Source organism: Crinia signifera, chromosome 7, assembly GCF_055691185.1.
Source record: "Crinia signifera chromosome 7, ASM5569118v1, whole genome shotgun sequence".
Classification (NCBI taxonomy): Eukaryota; Metazoa; Chordata; class Amphibia; order Anura; family Myobatrachidae; genus Crinia; species Crinia signifera.
In genome coordinates this window covers 146065034-146088697 of record NC_139223.1, presented here as the reverse complement: position 1 = coordinate 146088697, position 23664 = coordinate 146065034, and the positions used below count along the sequence as shown (strand labels likewise).

The 23664-nt window shown below is 41.7% G+C and overlaps 1 protein-coding gene across 2 annotated transcripts in view; it reads right to left on the bottom strand.

Moving 5' to 3' along the window:
- GALNT3 (polypeptide N-acetylgalactosaminyltransferase 3) overlaps window positions 1-23664 on the bottom strand; it is a 36980-nt gene that overhangs the window by 9296 nt on the left and 4020 nt on the right. For both annotated transcript variants that reach the window (XM_083152064.1, XM_083152067.1), the window contains exons 2-6: window positions 13815-14401; window positions 12051-12223; window positions 10568-10717; window positions 9677-9911; window positions 2380-2497 (exon numbers count right to left, since the gene is read on the bottom strand). In XM_083152064.1, the coding sequence (XP_083008190.1) occupies window positions 2380-2497; window positions 9677-9911; window positions 10568-10717; window positions 12051-12223; window positions 13815-14314 (1176 nt within the window). In that variant the 5' untranslated portion in view covers window positions 14315-14401. The remainder of the gene's footprint in view (window positions 1-2379; window positions 2498-9676; window positions 9912-10567; window positions 10718-12050; window positions 12224-13814; window positions 14402-23664) is intronic.

Below are 23664 nucleotides of genomic sequence, written 5' to 3'. Positions count from 1 at the left end.
ATCATTAACGGATGCCTCTATGCTGCTTATTTCATTATGCTTTAATATCAAAGAGGTAAATCTATACAAATTTTAAAATGCAATTAAATACTGCTATAGTAATGCTGCATTGGGATTGAAAAATGCTCAATCCCGGCAGAGCAGTGCCGGGAGCACAAGAGTGACATACAGGGAAGTGCGGCAGAGAAAAGGCAGGTGGGAGTGGCGAGGCAGGAACTTGAGAGTGGCAGTACGGCCGGAGGGTTACGCAATGTGACCTCTGACGACATCACGCTGCATAGAGCTGAATAGCCGAGATGGGAGCGGCCGGGCAGCATCTGAGTGAGTGCTCAGATGCTGCCCGGCATGCGCAGTCTAATCCCCAAATCCCGGGATCTGAAACTCTAATCCCAGGATTCTAATCCCGGCAATTTTGGGGCCAAATCCCAGGATTCTGCCGATCCCGATTCCAAGATTGGCCACCCTAATTGCATAGCACTTTTCACTATAGCCAAGCCTTTATTGTTGTAAATCTGTCTGCAGTGGATCAGCCTAACCCCATGACAGTTTGCTGTGGTGTGCATAACTAGGAACATCAGATGTTTATTTTTTTCTTTTCCAGTAAGCGAATCAAAATATGCCTTTAACTTTTTTTTTTTTCTTAAATTGGATATTGCTACGTACATATCCCAACATGTCTCCACATATTTGTAATGAGTCTTATAATGATCAAACAAGGGACAGGTGTGGCCTCACTAGTCACTGGATTAAGACATTCTTTTCATAACTATTGTTTAAGCATGACAGAGGTGGCTGTCACAAGTTCTGTTTTTGCATGCGTTTTGTCCCATAACTGCTAACAATGCACTAATTCAACTTCCATGGTTACTCATTACAAAGAACTTCATAAATACTTCAGCATATTTTTGTTTGACACCATGGATTAAGATAATAAAACATAAAAACACAGCAGTTTACGGAGACTAAACAAATGTTTCTACAAAATATTGCATCTGGGATACTCTTGATACTCTTAAATATCAGAGTCTCCTAGGTGAATAGGCTGCCCTCCTGCAATCCTACTACTTTCCCAATGAAGAGAGTGGGTGAAGAGACTTCTTGCCACATTATATATAGTGAATCAGATCATCACAGAACACTACCCGCACTAAAAAAAAAAAAACATGATAGAACTGGAAAAAGTCCAAAGAAGAGCAACAAAGCTAATAAAGGGAATGGAGAATTTAAGCTGTTTAGACAGACTGAACAAATTGGGATTGTTTACGCTAGAGAAGAGACGTTTAAGGGGAGACAGGCTTAACATGTACAAATATATCAGGGGCAAAATTACGAACTGTCAGGCACCCATTTTTATGTACAGAAGGACTTTAGGACATGTGGACATGAGTTTAGATTAGAGGAAAGAAGATGTTGTTCCCTTAGAAGGAAAACCAATTTTTACGGTCAAGGTAGTTACATTGCGGAACTCTCTTCCTGGAGAGTTGGTGTCGGCAGACACAATAAATAAGTTTAAAATAGGGATATATATATAGATATAGATATATATATATATATATATATATATATATATATATATATTGGGTAATAATCATAATCTTTCTTTAAATATATCAGAATACACTACATATAATAAGGATGAAGCTAATAGAACATACACGCTAACCAAGGTTGAACTCGATGGACGCAAGTCTTTATACAGCCTTAACTATTATGTAACTTTGGGCCTTATTCTGATCGGTGCGGCCCGATCAGAATATGCGGCCGCAACCGTGCAGGCGAATCCCCGCCTTCCATACGGATCGCCACCTGCCGTCCGTACTCGGATATGTGGCGATCCGCATGAAATTGGATGGGGATACGCCTCCTCCGTCTTGGGAGCAGCCCCTGCATTCGATAGTCGCCGAACATCGAATGCAGGGCCGCACGCTCCACCAGGTCCCGCAACACAAGACCACACGGACACTTGTCCGTGTGAAATCATGTATGGGGGCGGGCAGCTGACATCCGGCGATGTCAGATGCCCGCCCCGTACCCACGCGTCACGGCCTCATTACCATGCATACGCCCCGCGTTTGCATGGGAACGCCCATGAAACGCGGGGCGTATGCATAGGGTAATGAGGCTAAGTAGCCCCTCACGCCCCTCTACGCCCCCTGTGCGGCGTATAAAGAATCCGTGCGGCGAAATCGCCTGCACATGCGCAGAGTGACCTCTGCACATGCGCAGACGATCAACATCGGCGGTCCGTCCGCATGCGGGAATATCCGCACCGATCAGAATAAGGCCCTTTATCACTCCAGATAAGCAGTAGCTAAAGAATCATCTACAGTTAAGTTGTTAAACATGAAATACACCAATAAAGTACATGAATATACTTACTCTAAAGGACATTTCAATATTCTCACCACCCCATATTTCCATTTCCTCATCATAAGTTCCAATGTACTCAAAGTATCTCTTAGAAATGGAGAACAGGCCTCCTGCAAATGTTGGTGTCCTGTGCAAAGAATAAGAATACATTTTTGTTAGGACTAATAAAAGATTTTCACAAGGCAAACTAAGTATAATAAATGCCCAAAAAGTTAAAAAGTTGTCTTTCAGCTTGATACATACCTCCCAACCATCCTAATAGTAGTGATCTATCCCACTGGAGTGTGGATAATAGGGTTGACAGTAATTAGGTTGACTGCAAATGGTCAACATGCACAAGGTCAATGTGGGAAAAAGGTTGACGTGACTCATGTTTTTTTGTTTCAGTGTGCAAATTGGAGCACGTGGACCCCCAATTAGTGTACTCCAATGCCCTTGCATGGTTCACTTCACTCACCATGCTGTGGGCCAGGTGCCTACTTCTGTGCATGGTATACTTTTCCATTCCTAATCGTGGTCCGCATGGAGGGTTAAGTTTGAAAAGGTAAAAAAAAAAAGTCAAGATAACTCATGTCAACCTTTTAAAGTGCCGACCATGACTAACTTTTGTTTTTGACTACCTATTGTCCATGTCGACATGACTCTTAATAGTGGTCAACCTAATACACATTAATCCAAAGTCTGGATCCCATCAAGCATATTGGTTTTGCTGTACCAACTGTGATGCAGCCACTCCCCCTGCAGGAGACAGCCATGATTGTTGCTCTTTCATTTCGCTTTTTTTTTTTTCTGGAGAGGTTCGCTTTTTTGTGGGGGGCGAGAAGACCAGTACTCACTCCAAAAATGTTTCTTGCCCTATTCAATGCTCCCAGTTTGCCACAAAAAAACAGAGAGCTTTGCCCTGTTCGCTGCTTGGTCATCACTGTTGTTCGCATTGCTTTCTTTTTGGTGTACCTCGCTATGTGTGTATTCAATGCAAAAACGGAGAACGCTGCTCACCTTTTTTCTTGGCTTGCCTCTCCGTTTTGCTCTCTGCATCTTTTTTAGGTGAACTGAACTTACGTATTTAAAAAAATATATATATTTTCTTTTCTTTTTGGTGTCTACAAGTCTATTTTGTTTCTTTAGTAGAGCTACATTAATATATATTTTGGCTTTTTTGTGGTAATTCTCCCCTTCCCATGATGCATTTTTTTCTCACTGTATATTCTACCCATGATTCACCTCAGTTAGTACCCATGATTCACCTCTTCTTCCTCACTCCTTAGTTTGGACTTGAGGAGATACACAGCTTTTCACACAATCATCTGCGTTGGAATAGTTTTTTTAAGGCTAATTTGCGTTTATCTCCATAGAGCTGCGAAATTTGAACACTGCCTACAAATGGAGTGAATGACTCCTCATACGCTGCATTGGTCAATGCTCGCCGTCAGTGGCGCTGAACAGCTGACACGTTGAACGGGAGGCATGGTGAGGGGTAGAAAATATGGAGAATGCACAGCGAAGGAAAAATGGTGAACACTGTGCCGTGCTCGCCGGAGCATTGAATACACCTAATAATCTCCTCCAGCTTTGACTAAATACACTTTATTTTTTCACTATGTTATTTGTATAGAAATATCTGAAACAAATTAGGTATAAACATATCCATAAAGCACTTCTGTAACAAATACCAGCTAAATACAAACTGGTCTGACTAATGTTAAAAAGACACAGGGCCAGATTCTCTAAACTTCAAAAGTGATAAAATGGAGAGTGATAAACAGCCAGCCAATCAGCTCCTACCTGCCATGTCACAGACTGTGTTTGAAAAATGTCAAACAGGAGCTGATTGGCTGGCTGTTTATTACTTTTGAAGCTTAGAGAATCTGGCCCACAGTGTCAGAACCAGAATATCACTCAGGGTCCTATTACAGTAGTGTACATAACACTCTGGTGGTTCCTATTACTTTTGCTTTAGAGATAATGTTACAAACTCATGCCATTACACAAAGCACCATCAGTGTTTGTTCATTCTCCACTCCACTCCATTATTCTTAGACTCCTATTACATTTGCAGGGGAAAGTTCCAAATTTTCACCAAGAGTAATGGTGTTCTACATTTCCTTTATACAGTACCAAAAGGTTAAAAGCATTGAAACTGAAAAAAAAAAAATTAATAATTATTGTAATGGGTACTAAAAATAACCTCACCATTTCATTCAAGCTTAAAAAAAAATTCAGCAAATTGCAGCAACTATGTTTATTTATTTAAAAAAAATAATAATAATAGAAGATAAAAATCCATAATTTGGCCACACAAATTTGAAATAGCTCTGACAGATTTAGTACCCTACCCCAGGGTCATAACTAGGGCTGTGTGAGTGGTGACAGAATTTTGGGCTCTGGGGATGGCACAGTTGCTGTCCCATGGACCCCACTTCTGGCTGGCACAGTGCCTGGTACTGCACCCTTCAGGCAGTAAAGCTGCTGCAGTGATGCCTGAAGCATCCTGTGGGCACCCCAGGCAGGATGGTCTTTAGTGTCCTCTGGATGCTGTACATAAAGGTACTGGTTACACCAATCCCTCTGTGCAATGTCATGTGTATAAGAAGAGGGGCCTGCCCAGGGTGCCCTCCCTAATCAACCAAGTAAATTTCTGCATAGGGAACTGCATGTCACTCATTAGCATCACACTTTTTTTTTAAAGGAAATGCTACTGAATGTTATACAGTAAGAGCTTTGTACCATTTAATATTATTTTCTGCAATTAAGAAATTATCAAAAATGCTAAAGATACAATCAAACTCAATAAACTTGACATTACAGGCGGTTGCCTAAGTGGTCAGACAGCGTTCCACATTTGAAAAACTGGTACTCTTTACCTAGCACGGCGCCCACGATTTTGATCGTGGGCATCGCAGGTAAAAAAATTGCGGGCATCGCGGGCATTGAATGCACTAAAAATCGGGTGCGACGCGACCGACGCGATGCCCGCGATTTCCCATAGGGAACAATGTTAAATGTCTCAATTGACCCGATTTTCATGTTCAATGCCTCAATTGACCCAATTTTTCCATAGAAACAATGTTAAATGGCCCACAGAGGCCAAATAGCCACCCTGAAGTGTGAAATGGCCCCCACAATTGTTAACGCCACCCCACGATGAACGTGAACCCGAAGCGTGGCGAGCGCAGCGAGCCCGCGAGGGGCGGCGGTACGCGTCCTACGACCTTTTCATACCCCCACTATCCACGTTGGCGTGGAATTGAGAATAGAATAGTGTGGCGAGTGCAGCGAGCCACAAGCGTGGCGAGCGCAGCGAGGGGACACGGATACCTTCACAGGTAAACACGTCCCTTTGCGGGCTTCACAGGTATCCGCGTCCGCTCGCCAAGCTTCGGGCTCGGTGGCTCGCTGCGCTCGCCACACTATTATATTCTCAACTCCACGCCGACGTGGATAGTGGGGGAATGAAAAGGTCATAGGACGCGTACCGCTGCGCTCGCCACGCTTCGGGTTCACGTTGATCGTGGGGTGGCGTTAACAATTGTGGGGGCCATTTCACACTTCAGGGTGCCTATTTGGCCTCTGTGGGCCATTTAACATTGTTTCCTATGGAAAAATCGGGTCAATTGAGGCATTGAACAGAAAAATCAGGTAAATTGAGACATTTAACATTGTTCCCTATGGGAAATCGCGGGCATCGCGTCGGTCGCGTCGCACCAGATTTTTTAGTGCATTCAATGCCCGCCGTGATAAGTAAAGAGTACCGAAAAAATATATGATTTTGGGGTCTGTTGTAGTGTGATTGATTTTAAAATGTTACTATGCAGTTGTAGTCAACTTGATATATTCACTTTCAACTATTTTTACTTTCAAAGCAGAAAAGGATCATTTAATCTAAAATACAGATTGCAAAGTTGTACAGTGCCATTGACTATACAATACTCTGGATAAGTATTAGGGCCAAGCGAGTTAAATAAATTGACCTAATCTACTGGTTCCGAAATGGTGTGGCACTAGGCTTGTGCAAGCATGCCTTGGGTTGGTGGTCCAGGATTAAATCAAATTACAATGTGAAGACAAAAGGGATTGTACACTGACAGCAAATAGATCGACAGTACAAGATTTTATGGACGTCAGCACTGTTTACGGCAGACACCCTTCTTGGCAAACTGACCACAAGTTCCAGGACAACAGAAGGTGATCTGTTTTTCCGTTTTGTGTTTAGTACAGTGACCAACGCTGGGGCAAACGCAGGAGTTTTCTCGGTTGAGTTTCCAAACAAAATTTTTGATATTAATAATCCCCATAAAATGACAACTCTAATGAAATCTCATCTTATTTTCTCTGTGAGTGTATGGCGCTGCTTGCCTTCTCTCTTCTGTCAGGGGGGATTTTGGGTACTCAGAATCCCCACCTGTTTGCACTACTGAACTGTTACACTGATGCTCCACCACCTCCATGCTTTACTGTATCTACTGTACACTTTGGCATCATACAGTATGTTCTCCTGCCAATCCCCAACCCCAAACACATCCATCTGAGCAAAAGTTTTATACCTTCATGAACACATCTGCTGCAGGAGCATACCATTTCACTTGCACAGGGGTATCACTTGTCTACATAGAGCGTTTATTGTTAGAAGTGATCAGCAAAACTAGTGTTAGTAGCTGCCAATCAAAACATGTGAATAATCAGAAGGACAACTGTGCACCACCACACAAATGAACTAAATTATGACAGGTAAGCAAAATTCACTTAAATTTAATATTTTTTTTCGAATGGTATCAATAAAAACTGTTATCTTAGGGGTTCCGTGCCAAAAAAAAGCTTCTACGCTAGGGCACAGTGATTCAAGAAGGTTTGAAACTACTGAGCAGTATACAGAATAAGGGGGATATTCAATCACGGCTGATATTTGCGACAGGGCAAATATTGGTATTTTAGTAATCAATCCTAATACGCCTGCTACAGACATGCCTCCCTATGGAAGCGAGTCTGTATTGTCAGAAACGGACATGGATTGTCAAATCCGCTTCTGTTATAGGTGGAAGAACGAAAAAAAATGGCTCGGGATTCCGACTGTTGGGATGTTCCACCAGTCAGAATCCCGGGTTGGATACCCCCCTAAAACTGAATATTGGATTGCTGCATATTAAAATTTTGTCCGTAGATAACTTCCACTAATAATTGTGGTAAGCTTATAATACAAGGGTAATGGTATGATGTAGCTACAGATATTAACCCTTTGAGTGCCAAGTAAATTTGAAAAAAAATGTAGTCATCATAATGACCTGTAATCTTTACCTTATATAGGAAATATATATATTTTTGTACACAACGTTTTTTATTTGTATTTATCTCTCACAGAGATGTTGGCACTCGAAGGGTTAAGTAACCTGTACAGTAAACAACATCCTACACAAAAAAAGAAAAAAAAGAAAAACCTGAATAGCTTTTGCTGTCGCGAATAGCTTATTAGTATGTATGGAAGAAACAGGCAGCACAGGCTCCACAGACCCTGAGACACTCATTTTCTCCTACCGCAGCTAAAGCAGATCCTGGGAACCTCTAGAACTCAGTAACCTCCTTCACACTACGTAGTCAGTCATTTCGTAACAGTATAGAAACCGCAACTTAGTGGTCAGCAACTGCTTAGGTAAAAAAAAGTTAAGGATCATAAAGCGCATATGTAACCAATAATGGGCCTTATGATCTCCTTTATGAAACATCAAAATAGTCTATTGCTTTAACCCCTTGAGTGGGGGGTTTTGCTGGGGCAGGACAAACCTACCAGAGCAGCTTTGTCCTGCCCCAGCAAAACCCAAAACCCACCACAGATCACAGGAGGCCCCCCCCCCTCACCTCTGGCATTAGTACGCTGGAGCTTCCCTGTCGCCAAAGTTTCCCTGCCGCCTGTCAGTCATCACTGACCAGACAGGCGGCAGGCTCGGTGTTGTTTCGCGCGCGGAGGCTCGGGAGGACTCTGGCCCCTGAACTCTCCCGAGTCCCCCCAAGCCGCCCCGAACATCCACGAGCCTGCCACGAAAATATCCTCGCATACCACCCAAGGGGTTAATCTCAACATATGAATTCTAAGTCTGTGATTAAAATTAGCAAACCTTTGTCATTAATCATAACACACAGATAAATCTATAATTAAAATTATGATTCAAACACTTAAAAAACCATATAGGACACATTTTTTATTGTTTTAATAAAACTATAGTATTTTATATTTAGGATTTGTTGCCAATTAATTGGGACTTTGAGTTCATGACATAACCTTTTTGCATGTTATACCACGACAGTCGGAATATGGGCCATTTTTAATTCCTTCCGACAGAAACCAGACAGTTAGTATACAAATCAGCGTAAATAGCCGCGGATTGTCCAAAACGTCCGTGAATTCGACTATCTGCAGCCGTCTCCGCCAAAACAGATTTGACTTGCTCTAACGTCAGATCTGCTTTGTCGGAAATGGCCTTCAATGCTGTCAGTAACGGCAGCATTGAATAGGCAAAAGACTATATTCCCCAACCCCCCCGACGGAAGTAGTGGCTGGGCTCTAATACCGCCCTTTATGTGTAGGCAGAGATTTACAATTGCCATACTGTATGCAGCTAAAAAATCTGCATGTTATTTTGATTGTGTTCTTTTGCATATTCCTTTTCCACACATATTATATTGTCCAAGTGGATTGAATAGATAATTAAGAAGCAAAGTGACAACCCAGGCAGGGAAGAGGAACTGCATGGGTTTTCAAGGATAGCGGGTGCTAGAATGAACACTATGTAGATTTCGTATAAGATACCTCACATGCATAAATACAGTTGTTCCCAAAATTTCTTGAATCAAGGTGCCCTAGAGTAACCGGTTATTTTTTTTTTGCTGGTTTTTTTAATGATAAATTATTAAATTAGGTACATTGTTTCTACCCGTCATCCTTAGGTTCAGTGATGGTGTATAGTTGTGCTTGAGATTGTGCACATATTGGAAGCCACTAGAACAGGTGTTGCCTATCACTTTGACCATAAATATGCCTAGGTAATCTGGGGCAGATGTATGAAGCAGTGATAAGGGAGGAGAAGTGGCCCCTGGCAACCACTCAAATGCTCTGTATTATTTTATATTATGCAAATATAGATGTAACTTCATTGGCGATTGGTTGCCATGGGCCACTTCTCCCCAGGCTCACTTCTCCTCCCTTATCACCGCTTCATACATCTACCCCTCAGTTTAGGAACCACTAATTATTACAATTATTCATTGATTTAATTCTTACAATTTCCCAATAATGCATGTTATTTTCTCTACTTACTTTATTGGATAGGTTTCATCTTTCCTTTTCTTGTTTTCTAAAACAGGAACAGTCTCCCATCCAAATGCTAACCCCCAGTCAAAGTTCCCTCGGTTACGGTTATTGCCGTATGGAGAAGGGTTGCTAAACTCAAAAGTGTTGAGTTCAATGGTGACGATGTCAGGGCTCACTACCGCTGTGTGATTCTCAGCAATTCTCGCCAGTAAGGGCTCCAGCCATCCATAGTAACACTCACCTAAAACATGGAGAATTAGTACAGGTTACATACAAAATAATGCATGCTCACATATCTTTCCTTCTCTGAGCAAGGTACGCTCTCAGGTAAGTGGTGTGTATTAGGATTATTAAATATACATAATTAGTGCCTTGTGTTCAAAATGCACTTTTATGAGATATAAAAGTGCCAAGCCTAGCATAACTTGCTCTCTATAATGATATCCCGATGAAAGAAGCAGCATTCAAGTGTCTGAAACGTTTATAAAGCAAACTTGTGTGTGTGTAAATGCTTTTTTAACCCATCTATATAATAGTGTGTGTTCCGAAATGCGATTCCCGAAGAGGTCACACACGTATATGCTGTGATTTAGTGCAGCGTCAGTCAGTATGCTGTGTTTTAACTAGAGATGTGCAGGTTCGTATTTACCCGGATCTCTAGCAGGATCTTATTGGCTATCCGGCTGTCACATGTTTTGGAGCCAAAACATGTGACAGCCGATAGCCAATAAGATCTGTGTAATTCCGGACCTGCACATTTCTAGTTTTAACCCAGCCATAGAAGTACAAGTAGCAGAAACTTATTGTAACAAAGCTTCATATACAGACAATGGAATTAGTTAATCAATGGGAGAATTATACCTAGGCCAATAAGTGTAACTGTGATTTTGTACTTACAGTGCGCATCTAAAAAAGTCAGTGTGTCTCCTGTTGCTACAGAGGCTCCGGCTAAGCGAGCAGCAATAAGTCCTTTTCTCTCTTTCTGTCGGACCACTTTCACGATCCCAAACTGTTTCACGTAGTCATCTAGTTTATCCTTCAAATACTCTGCCGATAAAAGAACCAAGTGTTTCCTGTAAACGGTCAGTGACATTGTACTTACTGCCTACTGCATTGTAATTATACAGTATGAGAGAAAGTGTCATTGTATCATGCCAAGTGATGTTACGGGTTATTATACTGTGCTAGTGTTTTCAAGCTGTATGGGTTAATGTCATGTGCCAAATGCGTAAAGAACGTAGAACGCTTGTACTTGTTTATTATATGGACACCAATTGAACTGGAGAAGAGACTACGACATGAACTCTGCCTGTGTTTTTAGGAAATTCAGTTATTTGGTTTGCAAAATGAAGGCCGAGGGAGTAAAAAAAAAAAAAAAAAAAAGCCTGTCTGTGAGGAAATATGGAAGCCAATGAAGTTCACATGGGGGGTAATCAATGCTCTAACGGCAAGCTATGACGGCGAGCAGTGCCGATAGCTCGTCGTCAGACTATTCGACTGCCTCCCCTTCGCATTTTCTTTTCAGTGAGGTGGAGACAGCGAGTGTGGCCATCAAAAGGTCGGGGCTCGCCACAAAATGCAGCAGACTCGCTTTAAGGGGAGCCTCGCCGTCCTCTGAGGGTGAAGATTCTGGCAAAACATTGAATATGGCGAGGGGGTTGGATGGCGAGGATGGCTTTTCCTCTCCGAAAATAAGATCCTCGCCGTGGCATTGAATACACCTCATGATGGGACCCTGCACAGCTCATACTCTATGGCCCTTATTCTTGTTCACTCGCAAAGACAAATACCTTCTCAAATGGACAAAACCATGTGCACTGCAAGTGGGGCAGATGTAACTTGTGCATAGAGAGTTAGATTTGGGTAAGTTATTTTGTTTCTGTGCAGAGAAAATATGGACTGCTTTATTTTTACACTGCAATAGAGACCTCACCCATATCTAACTCTCTCTGCACGTTCCATCAGCTCCCCTTGCAGTGTACATGGTTTTGTCCATTTGAGAAGGAATTTGCCTTTTGCGAGTGAACCAGAATAAGAGCCTATGTCAGGTGCAGCCACAAGAGTTCTACCATTCTACTAATGGAGTACTGTAGATCATTGTGAAACAGAATGATTTCCATCTGAAAAGACACCTAAGCCTTCTGCTGGTTACAAAGGTGTAAGTACATATGTTTGGAAGAAGTTCAACATTTAATGCTGTATAAAAAGCATCCCTGCAGGTAAGTGCAGCTACTGTTTACCTTTGGAGGCCTGCTCATATACAAACTTTCCATTGGCAGCAACACATAAAACTGCAATTGCATTAACCCTTTCAACGCCCCTTTTTATTTTTACAATACTGTATATCATTAAACTCGACTCCTTATATTCCCCATTTTACCATCTGTACTGGCATCGTCCACCATAATGATCTCCTTGAGGAGGATGGCAGGAGAGGTGTACATGACGCTGTATACAGTGCGGAGCAGAGTAGACCAGGCTTCATTGTGGAACACAGTTATGATGCTGGTTGTGGGCAGAGGTGGGCACCGCTTAAATTTTTGTTCAATGCACCTGGAAAAAAAGAATGGGCATAAATGACACAGACCTATACATAAAAATGTTTTTGCAGAAAAACACTGAAAATTTGATCTATACCGTAAAATGCCATTTTGGATAATACTACCAGGGAATCTGTGTTTTCAGGTGGCAGTATGATCATTCACCTGGCCCTCACATAAATAACGTAACATAGTAAAAATAAATTGACTCAGGGACAGATTCTCTGAACTATGGGTGACTTTTGGCCAAAGGGACATTAACTGAACCTTTTCTGTATTTTAATGGAGGGAATAAAAGGGAACACATAACACTTGCCGTAGATTTTGTGAACAAACCAAGGTGATGTGTCCACAACTTACCTGCTGTCCCATTACTGAACCCAACTACCCCCCATAGAGAAATCATTTCCAACCTCTGTGTTTTACATAGATCATCATTTGGCCATTCTTCCAGGCTTTTGTTTTATGAAGCCTTCTCAGTAACATTGGGCAGTATATAACACGGCCGGCGAGGGGGTTAAACGGCGGGTATCACCAAAAACAAGCAACACTCGCCGCTTAATGCCCGAGCGAGGTGAAGACAGCGTGTGCAATGAAGGGTCAGTTGTATACTGACCGTGCAAACTGTGACAGTGAGCAGTCAGCACTGCTCGCTGTCACAGCTCGCAAAAAGCATTGAATATACCCAATAAACAGGAGATGTCAGCAGATTAAACCAAGCCACCGTCGCCAGCGACCACAGGAGCGGCCATCTCCCGTAGTCACGGAGTTATCTAGGTGATGTAGGCAATCATCCCAAAAAGCTGCCCTACCTCCCTGATCTCTATATAAAGAAATGATATGCCATTGATGTAGTGTTCCTTTGAGGTGCATTAAAAACTGTATAGTTCTATTGTTTTAGATAGCTACAAACTGCAAACTTTACATTTTAAAGAAAATCTTCAGTAAAAAGACAATGGGCAAAACATCTAAAGATACATATAAAAAGAAAAAAAAACAAATATGATCTGGGCTCTATTTTTAGCCATTTGATTGCCATGGAACTTTGTCAACATTTGGTTTGAAAATGACCAAGCAAACCTGTTTATTAACCCTTGGAGTACCAACGTTGCTGTGGGAGATCCTCAAAATATCCTTTAAAAATGCCAGCGCCGCTCACAGCGACTGTTCTTTTTTGTTCTTTATTTAACTAATCTTCAATTAATGGACTTGGCTGTATTTGTATTTATGCTGCTGCTGCATTTGTATTTATTCATACTAAAAGAAGAAAAGTCGATGTGAGTGACGTTGGTATTTTTAGGAGTTATTGAGGGCCGCTCACAGCAGCATTGGCACACTGAGGGTTAATCTGTAAAATCTATGGGCAGAAGTCGGATTGCAAAAAGAAAATATTACCACATTAAAAGGAACAGACAAGTCTAGCAATGTTTTTGTATTCTTACAGGTGTGTAGATAGATATTACATCTGTCTTGTATAGGAATGACCGATGGCAAGCAATTGGTAGATTGTTAGTTGTTCCATTACTTTGTCATGTTTATCCCCTAGTCTGACAATGGAAGATTATGGTGTTTAACTATGTAACAAAACCAAGATATATACGTACTCTGGGGGCCTTGTATCAGGTCCAAGGTCTCGGTGTAACGAAATTCTATCACTAGCAAAAACATTAAAACAATGTTTCCTTTCTCCTTCTTCTCTCTCTTTCTCCTCCTCAGGTGTCAGCTTGTCCACTTTAAATGGTTTCCCAGATGCTCCTGGTGCATTAGGGTCCAGAGGTGGCCGATCAAGATAAGGCTTTAGTTCGGCGGCAGTATAATATCCTGGCAAACACCGTCTCTCATCTTTATCATCAAGCTGTCTTTCTGGTGCATTAATCTGCATTTTTGGCACAGCGTCTTTAATATTATTTACAGCCTCCATCACCATGTCCAACATTTTTTTTCTCTTCACGTATGAACCTCCCTGTGCCGCAAGCTCGTCCATCTCTCTGTCCACTACTTCTTTTTGTATTAAAAACACAAAACCCATAAAAATAAGAGTCACTGCCCCAAGTTTCCAGTGTATAAACCGCTGGCCTAAGACCAGCCTTTTAAAGTTTGTCATGTTGGTAAAGAAGCGTCTCAGCCAAACGAAACCCAAATGTACCTATGGAAAATATTCCATTTTGCTTATTGTAGCATCGTCCAAAATCTGGAAAACAAAGTTACTTAGCATGAGAATACAGCCGTAATGGATAATTGTTAATAAGGTTATCTGAAATTTTTTTTTTTTAAAGCGGTATTTTTGCCCAGTGGGTTCAATTTCCATAAAAATGTGAATTCTTTTATGGCTGCTAACACACTAGTAAAACATGAATTTCAAAGTCAGCACAGAGGGTTAATGATTTTCAAATATACAGCAAAAGTGTAAAAGCAACAGGACTGCTGGCTACTAAAAGACTTAGGGGGACGGGGCAAAATAGCGGCGGGGCTCTATTCAATGATGTCTTTCCTGGCAGCATTGAAAAAAGGATCCCGGCAGAACGGGCCCAATTTTAGTCTGTTCTGCCGAGAACAGTAGGAATTGTCGAGTTCCCAACCGCAGCTCAACAATCCATGGCCGTATCTCGTGGCCACGCCCCCTTTTCGGCGTTTGGAAGGCGGGACATTAAATCCCGCCCGCCAATTTCTCATTGAGCAGGCTGAGAATGGACAGAGTCACAGCTGTTGGGCCAACCCGACAGTCGTGGCCCAGGATTGAATATCCCCCATAAGCAAGGGACTAGTATTCTGGATACTGTAAGAACCATTTAGTTTGTCCTATTGATAAATATTCTAGTGTGTGCCCAGCTTTACACACAATTGTTGGGAGCCAATTAACCTACCTATACAATTGTTTTATGGGAAACAATAAAAACTACGCACAGCAAAGTGCACAATATCATCCTAATACAATTATAATCTACATATTTGTCCAATGAAAAAACGAATGCAATGGGATCCTGGTAATTGGGGCATTTTACAATATAGATGTTGTGTGTTGGCACTTCACAATAAAATACTTTTTAATTGCCCAGGTGCCCTCCAGGGAAATCCCGTTGTACAGTAGTGGAAAGAATTGCGGCACTCACAGGACTTCATATGAAAAATAATGACCAATGAGTCAGATCTTATCCACGTTTCAGTCTATGTTGGTGACAGGTTCATTTTAGGATGATTATCTATGTCCTGATGCACTGGGTGGCACAGTTGCCATATGATGAGACGGTACTTATATGTTAGTTGGGTGCCCACTATAGTTAGTGTGCTCATACCCCCACTATCCATGTCGGCATGGAGGGGATTTTATATAGTGTGGCGAGTGCAGCGAGCCACTGAGCCCGAAGCGTGGCAAGCCCCGCGAGGGGATGTGGAAAACTAAGCAAATAGCTTAGTGCGCGCCCAACTAACATATAAGTACCGATGAGACGAACCAATTTAACTACATACAGTATGAAAAGTCCAGAGAAAAAAAAAATAAGTCAGCCAGTAAAATAACTACAGTATGTGAACAAAGTCTAGCTGATTAATGACATTATCCACACACACACACACACACACACACACACACACACACACACACACACACACACAGATTATTAACGAACAACCATATCTATAATCTTACTAATCAACTCCCACCATGGTTCCATAAAACAGATACGATTCCTTATGCATAGCAACAAAGTAATTTTGGCCAGAAACAACCAAACTGGCTATTCATGAGTTGTCACATCAGTTCTACAGTTTCAGCATGTAACATTTGCCTCACAATGAGTTGTACAGCATTATATGCACTGTATTCAAAGGCAATTGTTTAAAAAAAGAAAAGGAAAACAAGTAAATGATCACACTGTCAACAGTCATTATATTAGACAGGTATACAAGGTTGACAGACGCAATGGAAACATTTTAAAAATGTTGATAACCAATATTAACCCTAAAGCCCCAGTTTTTGTGAAACTACAGGTCCCAGCATGCCTTGCTAGAGGTTTGCTATTACAGAATTCTAAAACTGTACAGCTGGAGAGCCACAGATTTCAAATGCCAATATCAATTGTTAACAATTTCCCTTGAACTCCCCAACAAATTATATACTGCATACACACTGAACGATATTGCAATATTGTTCAGTGGCATTATCTGTTCCCCTGCCGAACATGTAGTCATTGACCACAGTCAAGGTTAAACTGCATATACAGACAATGGGGGTTCATTAACAGCGTGCATTGTTAACGATTATGAGCGTGCAAACAATATCGATAGCGTGCATTGTTTACGATATTATATAGCTCAGAAGAGCCAAAATGAGAGATTTCGTTTGAAATATTGTTTAGTATGTATGAGGCTTAACCCCTAAAAATTATATTGGCAATATTGTGGCATTGTGACATTCAACATTACGGCATCGGCACTTGTGCTGTTGACATTGCAATATGATGACCAGCACATGCTGACTTTTGCAGCTAAACTGATACTTGTAGCAATCTACTTATAAATTGCTTCTGTGAGGCATGTCTTCGTCTGTCTGATAGGCCTCAGGCCGTCAAGATAGGTGACCAGGTTTCCACTACACTTGTAGTTAATACTGGAGTCCCTCAGGGGTGTGTTTTGAGCCCCTTATTGTATTCATTATTTACGTTTGACTGTTTCTCCAGCTCAGATTCCGTCCGTCTTATTAAATTTGCAGACGACATCGCCATTGTGGGTCTTATCACCAATGATGATGAGTCGGCTTACAGATCAGAAGTTTTGAAATTAGAGTCCTGGAGCAGTGGGAATTGTTTGATCCTTAACGTGAGCAAGACAAAAGAAATGATTTTAGATTTTAGGAGGTACAAAAAGACTATGTGTTGTCCGTTGGTTTTAAATGGTCAACCGGTGGAGATTGTTGATACCTTCAAGTTTCTGGGTATCAATATTGCTAATGACCTTTCATGGAATACCCATATTAACATCATTATTAAGAAGGCCAACCAGCGCATGTATTTCCTGAGGAAACTGCGACTGGCTGGTCTGAGTGAGAAGACCCTGACTAATTTTTATTCTTGTGAAATTGAGAGCATCCTCACTTATGGGTTATTGGCCTGGTTTGGTCCCTGCTCGGCTGCGGATCGAAAGTCCCTTCAGAGGGTTGTGTCAACTGCGGGTAGGGCAGTGGGTGTTGTTCTGCCAAACCTGCATGACATCTTTCTGAGTCGACTTTCTTTGAAGACAAAATGTATTCTGAGTGATTTTACCCACCCATATAATGACTTTTTCTCCTTATTACCATCTCATAGGTGTTATCGTTCAGTTTTATGTAAGACAAAGAGATTTAGAGAGAGTTTTTTTCCAATAGCTGTTCGGATTTTAAATAACTGTAAATCCTGGGGTTGAATAATGTAGGCATGTACGATTTGGTTGTCTGCTATCACTGTCTTTTTTATGCTTTTGTTGTATATATGTGCTGTATGCTCTTTTATTTTCGTTTAATGTTCACTGCATGTGGCCATTTTATGACAAATAAAGATTCTGATTCTGATACCAAGAATAAGCACAACAGTCCAAAATAAAATTTGTAGGAATAGTTTTACAGTAGTAAAAGCAATTGGATTCAAATATCTATATAAATAGCTGTTATTATTTGTATGATTTAACAAAGATACCTAACCTTGAATGGGCTAAGTCACAATTCCACATTCTAAGTAATTTTCCTTGGAAATGTTTTACTTTTAGTGATTCACTTTACAAAATAAATAAAAAGAAGACTAACCACAGTTTCCTGTGTGACAGACACTTTAAAGTCTATTACTGTATGTACAAACTGAGTATGTTGGTTAAACAGGTGTGACCATCACAGATGTTTGACAAGAACTATCATGTTGAATGTTTTAAAGGTCTAAAACACTTTGTGCAATTGCTGAATTGAAACAAGGATTTGTTTGCGCCTATCAATTTAATAAGGAGTCTAAACATGAGATGCATTCAGCATCCTGGCGTTTCAAATACCTGCACTGGCATCCCAACTACTACCAGGAGACAGTTGGCGGAAATCCAACATCAATGAGGATGTTTGTGCCGGAATCATGACAGCTGGGATTCCGAACATAAGCGGGCAGGTGTTTGAGGGTGAGATGTACTAAGCCTTGAAAAGGGATAAAATGGAGAGTGATAAACCATCAACCAATCAGCTCCATGAACAAAATATGCAGACCAATAGACAGAAATGTCACAAATATCCTCTGTACAGGATAAGCCACAGCACCCAATCAAATGTCAGAACAATGAGAGACAAGTAATCTTGTGACAAGTCTCTGATTAGTTTAGCCATTAGTCAACATCTGCCCCAGTATTATATGAGCATCCGTGTTTTTCTTGTTTAAACGTAATCCCGGATCTCCTATTCCTCGCTGGCTGTTTATACAGCCCTGTGTTATCAGGAATAGTCTCAGAAGGCTATCAGTGTTGCTTGCACTTACTTTAAGTAGGCAAATAAAAACCACTGAAAGTCCAAGAAAACTTCCAGTCTCTACTACCAAACATCTTTGTGCCCTGTACTAGTCGGACCATTTCAGAATTACCTGGCTTGCTTTGTCTTTTCAATTCTTGTTGCATTAAAAGAGCCATCACAGTGACACTTTATTAATTTAATACTGTCCGACTGTTGTAATACTAACGCCCATATTATGTGCTGACAACAAGTTCTGCTTGCAGGAACATGTCATTTTCTTAATTCTCTATAAATGTGTTCTAATTACAACTGTGAGGTTCTAAATGTTACTTTAGGAGGTGAAAGCAAAAAAAAAAAAAAAAAAACAATGTACATTTTCATTTAAAAATGAAGTCGTTTTGATTAAATTACAACAACCAATTACTGATAATAAAAACATCTCATTACTTTGAAAAATAAGTTTCCACTGGAAAAAAAAGTTATTGCAGTCAAACCTCACGCCACGCCAAATAATATTCTATATATTGGTTTAAAGAACATTGCCATTTGCTTTTGTAAGTTGTAACTCTGCCGAGATGTTGATTTATTAAGCCATATGGCTATGGAACTCTAATACGGGTAAATGAAGTCTCAACTCATTCTGTGAAGTAGGTTTTCTTTTATTGCAATATTATTTGTTACAATCTATAGGACTACACTTCGAGAACACATACCGTATTCTTTCAATTTACAGTCAAAAGAAAGTCCTAGAAGCCCAAAAATATGTAGACTGAAAGGGTAAAATGGATGGTAAAGAATTGAGCAGGGGCAGATTGGGATGGAAAAACCTGAAATTTCTAAAAGTAGTGATAATTGGGCGGGGTCTGTTAAGGGTGTGTGATCTATCACTGGGGACCGAATCGCACTCTCATAGGGCCTAATTTTGAGTTGGAGGAAGATGTGACCTTCATTGCATTTTTTGTTGTAGTGGCATCTGCGGCTTTATGCTAATGCCACTACAATGGCCTTTCCTGGTGTACATCCAAATTTATTATTATTATTATTATTAACAGTTTCTTATATAGCGCACACAGATTCCGCAGCGCTTTACAAAGCATAATTAGGAGCAAAAACATATATCAAATTACAGTACAAGACAGTTTAGGACAAGTACATGGTTAATATGGATAGTTGCATCAGTGGACAGGACACTGAAGCAATCATCAGGGTGGCAGAGGTTTATATATTCTAAGAAAGGCACAAGAGGAGAGAGGGCCCTGCCCGTGAGAGCTTACATTCTAAAAGGGGAGGGATAGACAGACAGGGGTGACACAAAGGGGAAAGAAGTGGGCATAAACAGTAGGTTAGGATGAGAGATGGTCAGGTTTTATGCTGGAGGGTGGGAAGAGGTCAGCTTAGTCTTTGATATTTTAAGTCTAAAAAAGAGCTGGGTCATCCAGGAGTAGACAGCAGAGAGACAGTTAGAGATATGAGTGAGGATGGAAGGAGAGAGATCAGGAAAGGAGCGGTAGATTTTAGTATTATCAGCATAGAGGTGGTAGTGGAAGTTAAGTGAGCAAATAAGCTCACCCAGAGAGGACATATAGAGATAGAGAAGAAGAGGACCAAGAATAAAATTATGGGGGACACCTACTATCAATGGAAGAGCAGAAGTGGTGAAGTCATTAGAGGTACAGCTGGGCATTTTCAAAACAGACAGTGCAAATACAAGCATTAACAGTGATACTCAAAGTTTTAGCAGTTGCAGAAATGGTGATAAGCTGGATGAACAGTCAGATAGCCAGGAGTAGTATGTTGTGAGTATGAAGTGAGCTCACTCAAAGCAGTCCCTTGGTTTTCTGAGTTGCTGTAGTTTCTGTTTTTCTGAATCACTTTGATTTCAAGATGTTAAGTTGGTTGGCAGTTTCTGTCCAGTTTAAGTCCAGAATAAGTCCAATCTTTAATCTATGTAACTTTTTTTCCCTACTTAAAATCTTCCTACTTTAAAAGCTGACAAAATATCAATAGTCAGCTTTCAATAGTCAGCCAGGCTGTGTCAGCCTAGTATTCTCACTAAATACTAAAAGCTGTTTCTAAGTTAATTGATTAAGACCCCACCCAAGACATTACAATCATGCCATGAGCTTCTTTAGATGCCACCATCGGTAGCACCATTATAAATTTCACCAGCCTTATGCTAGGGGCAGATTATCCATCTGAGTATGGCCTTCAAAGTGAGCAATTGTGTGTCCTATATGCAACCACTTTCAATAAGTAATTGCAGCTGTACAGTATATAGCAGTGATTTTCAACCTTTTCACCTTGCGACACAATAAATACGATTTTAAAATTGCCAAGGCACACCATGAGATCCCAACAGGACAAAACGCATCGGCCCCCACAGGAAAAAACCCAAACCTATTGGCCCCCATATAAAAAAAAACAATCACACTGGTCCCCACAGGTAACAAAAATAAAATACAGTGGCTCTTTACATGAAAAGAAGAGACCAGTGAATAACAGTTGAACTGGTGGTGGCTGTAAATGCTGATTTGGGCATCTCTAGATCTGGGGGCACACTTGAGAACAGTTCAAGGCACACTAGTGTGCCATGGCTAAGCAGTTGAAAAACACTGGTATATAGGCACATGCACAATGTGTCTGATGCATGCTAAGTCCACCAAGCATCTGCGGTACTCTTTACTTAGTTGGGCGCCCGTCGCGGGCATCGCGGGTACATTTATGTCTGGCCGCGACGCGACCGACGCGATGCCCGCGATTTCCCATTGAAACCCATGTTAAACATGGAAATCGTGTCGGTCGCGTCGCGGCCGGCCATAAATGTACCCGCGATGCCCGCGACGCTCCCGATTTGCCATAGGAATCAATGTTAAAAGGCCCGATGGACACGATTTTACTGTTAAATGCCTCAATGGACCCGATTTGCCCATAGGAATCAATGTTAAATGGGCCACAGAGCCCAAATAAGCACAATTAACCCTTAAATGTCCCCCCCAATTTTTAACGCCACCCCACGATCCACGCCAACCCGAAGCGTGGCGAGCGCAGCGAGCCCGCGAGGGGCGGCGGTACGCGTCCTCCGACCTTTTCATGCCCTACTATCCACTAGGGCGTGGAGTGAGAATAGAATAGTGTGGCGAGCGCAGCGAGCCACCGAGCCCGAAGCGTGGCGAGCCCCGCGAGGGGACGCGGATACCTTCACAGGTAGACGCGTCCCCTCGCGGGCTTCACAGGTGTCCGCGTCGCCACGGACACCTGTGAAGCCCGCGAGGGGACGCGTATAACTGTGAAGGTATCCGCGTCCCCTCGCCACGCTTCGGGCTCGGTGGCTCGCTGCGCTCGCCACACTATTCTATTCTCACTCCACGCCCTAGTGGATAGTAGGGCATGAAAAGGTCGGAGGACGCGTACCGCCGCCCCTCGCGGGCTCGCTGCGCTCGCCACGCTTCGGGTTGGCGTGGATCGTGGGGTGGCGTTAAAAATTGGGGGGGACATTTAAGGGTTAATTGTGCCTATTTGGGCTCTGTGGCCCATTTAACATTGATTCCTATGGCCAAATCGGGTCCATTGAGGCATTTAACAGTAAAATCGCGGTCAATCAGCCTTTTTAACATTGTTCCCTATGGGAAAATCGCTGTCATCGCGGGCATCCCGATTTACCCGCGATGCCCGCGATTTTTACCCCCGACGCCCGCGATTTCAATCGCTGGCGTCCATCTAGGTAAAGAGTACCGCATCTGCTATCACATCAAACATTGTATTAAGATTCCACTTACAAAAATGTGAAGCAATATAATTTATTGTTTAGCTTAAAAATAATACAGTATAGCGAGTTCCATGTCTTAAAAAAAACCAAATATATGCTCTGTAGCATTCATCCCTAGAGATGGAGGTTTCCATAGCAATGGGTACACTCAAATTCCTTGAAGACTTCTTCCTATCAATCTAATAGATACAACAAGTAATCTAGTCTATGTTTGATCTGTGATACTGCACATTAACTCGACATTAAAGACAAAATAGAGATTAAGTTACAAATACCAGCTTCATAAGAGAGACAAATTTATACTACTTCTGCTTTCCATATGTAACATTATATTAAGTCATCTACATTCTCCCTCTATGCTGGGATGGTAAAGTATGAACAAGTCTGTTTAAAAAAATAAAAAACACAACACACGAAAAACTCATGTCAACCGTTTCCATGTGTCAACAATTAGTCATTAGTGGTCGACCTATTGACACTTAACCTTTTGTTTGTCGACCTATCGACCGCATCACTGCTAGAATGATCACTGGAAAGGAGGCAACATCCTCAGAGACTAAATCGGACCTTCTGGTTTGTTGCACACACTATACACTGTGCACCAAATAGTTTGTATATAATAGATGATTTGTAGTTTCAATACGTGTATGCATGCGAGATAAGTGGGTGTGGTATGATCCTCAGACATTTGGGATGGTCATTAGTCATACATCGGAATCCCGACAGGGGAGGGCGAGTGCTAAGGCGCCCCTTACGAGATAGCTGCGTTCGCCACGCTGTGGGCTGTGTCTCCCTGTGCTCACCACACGTTCTATTCTCCCTCTATAGGGGTCATGGACCTCCACGAGAGAGAAAAGCTACTGTCAGTCAGGATCCCAACTGTCGGGCATTTAACAGTCAGGATTCCGATGTTGGAGTATGACCATTGGAATCCTGACTGTCGGAGCGTCATCAGGCACCCGAGATAAGGAATCTAGATTATAAGCTCCACTGGGGCGTGTAATGATGTGAATGGCCAATTATTCTCTGAACAGTAATAATAATAGTCCCAAGGGCCCAATCAGTTGTATACTAAAGTGGTAATAGTTTGGACATGTAATGTACAAACATATGGGTTATGAAAGTCTACCAAATCAAAATATAAAAAGGTTGGGGGACACTAGTACAAATTACCACCCAAAATTGAGCATTAACTGCGGGATGTACTAAAGGGAAAATGCGGTAAAACTGGGGTTTT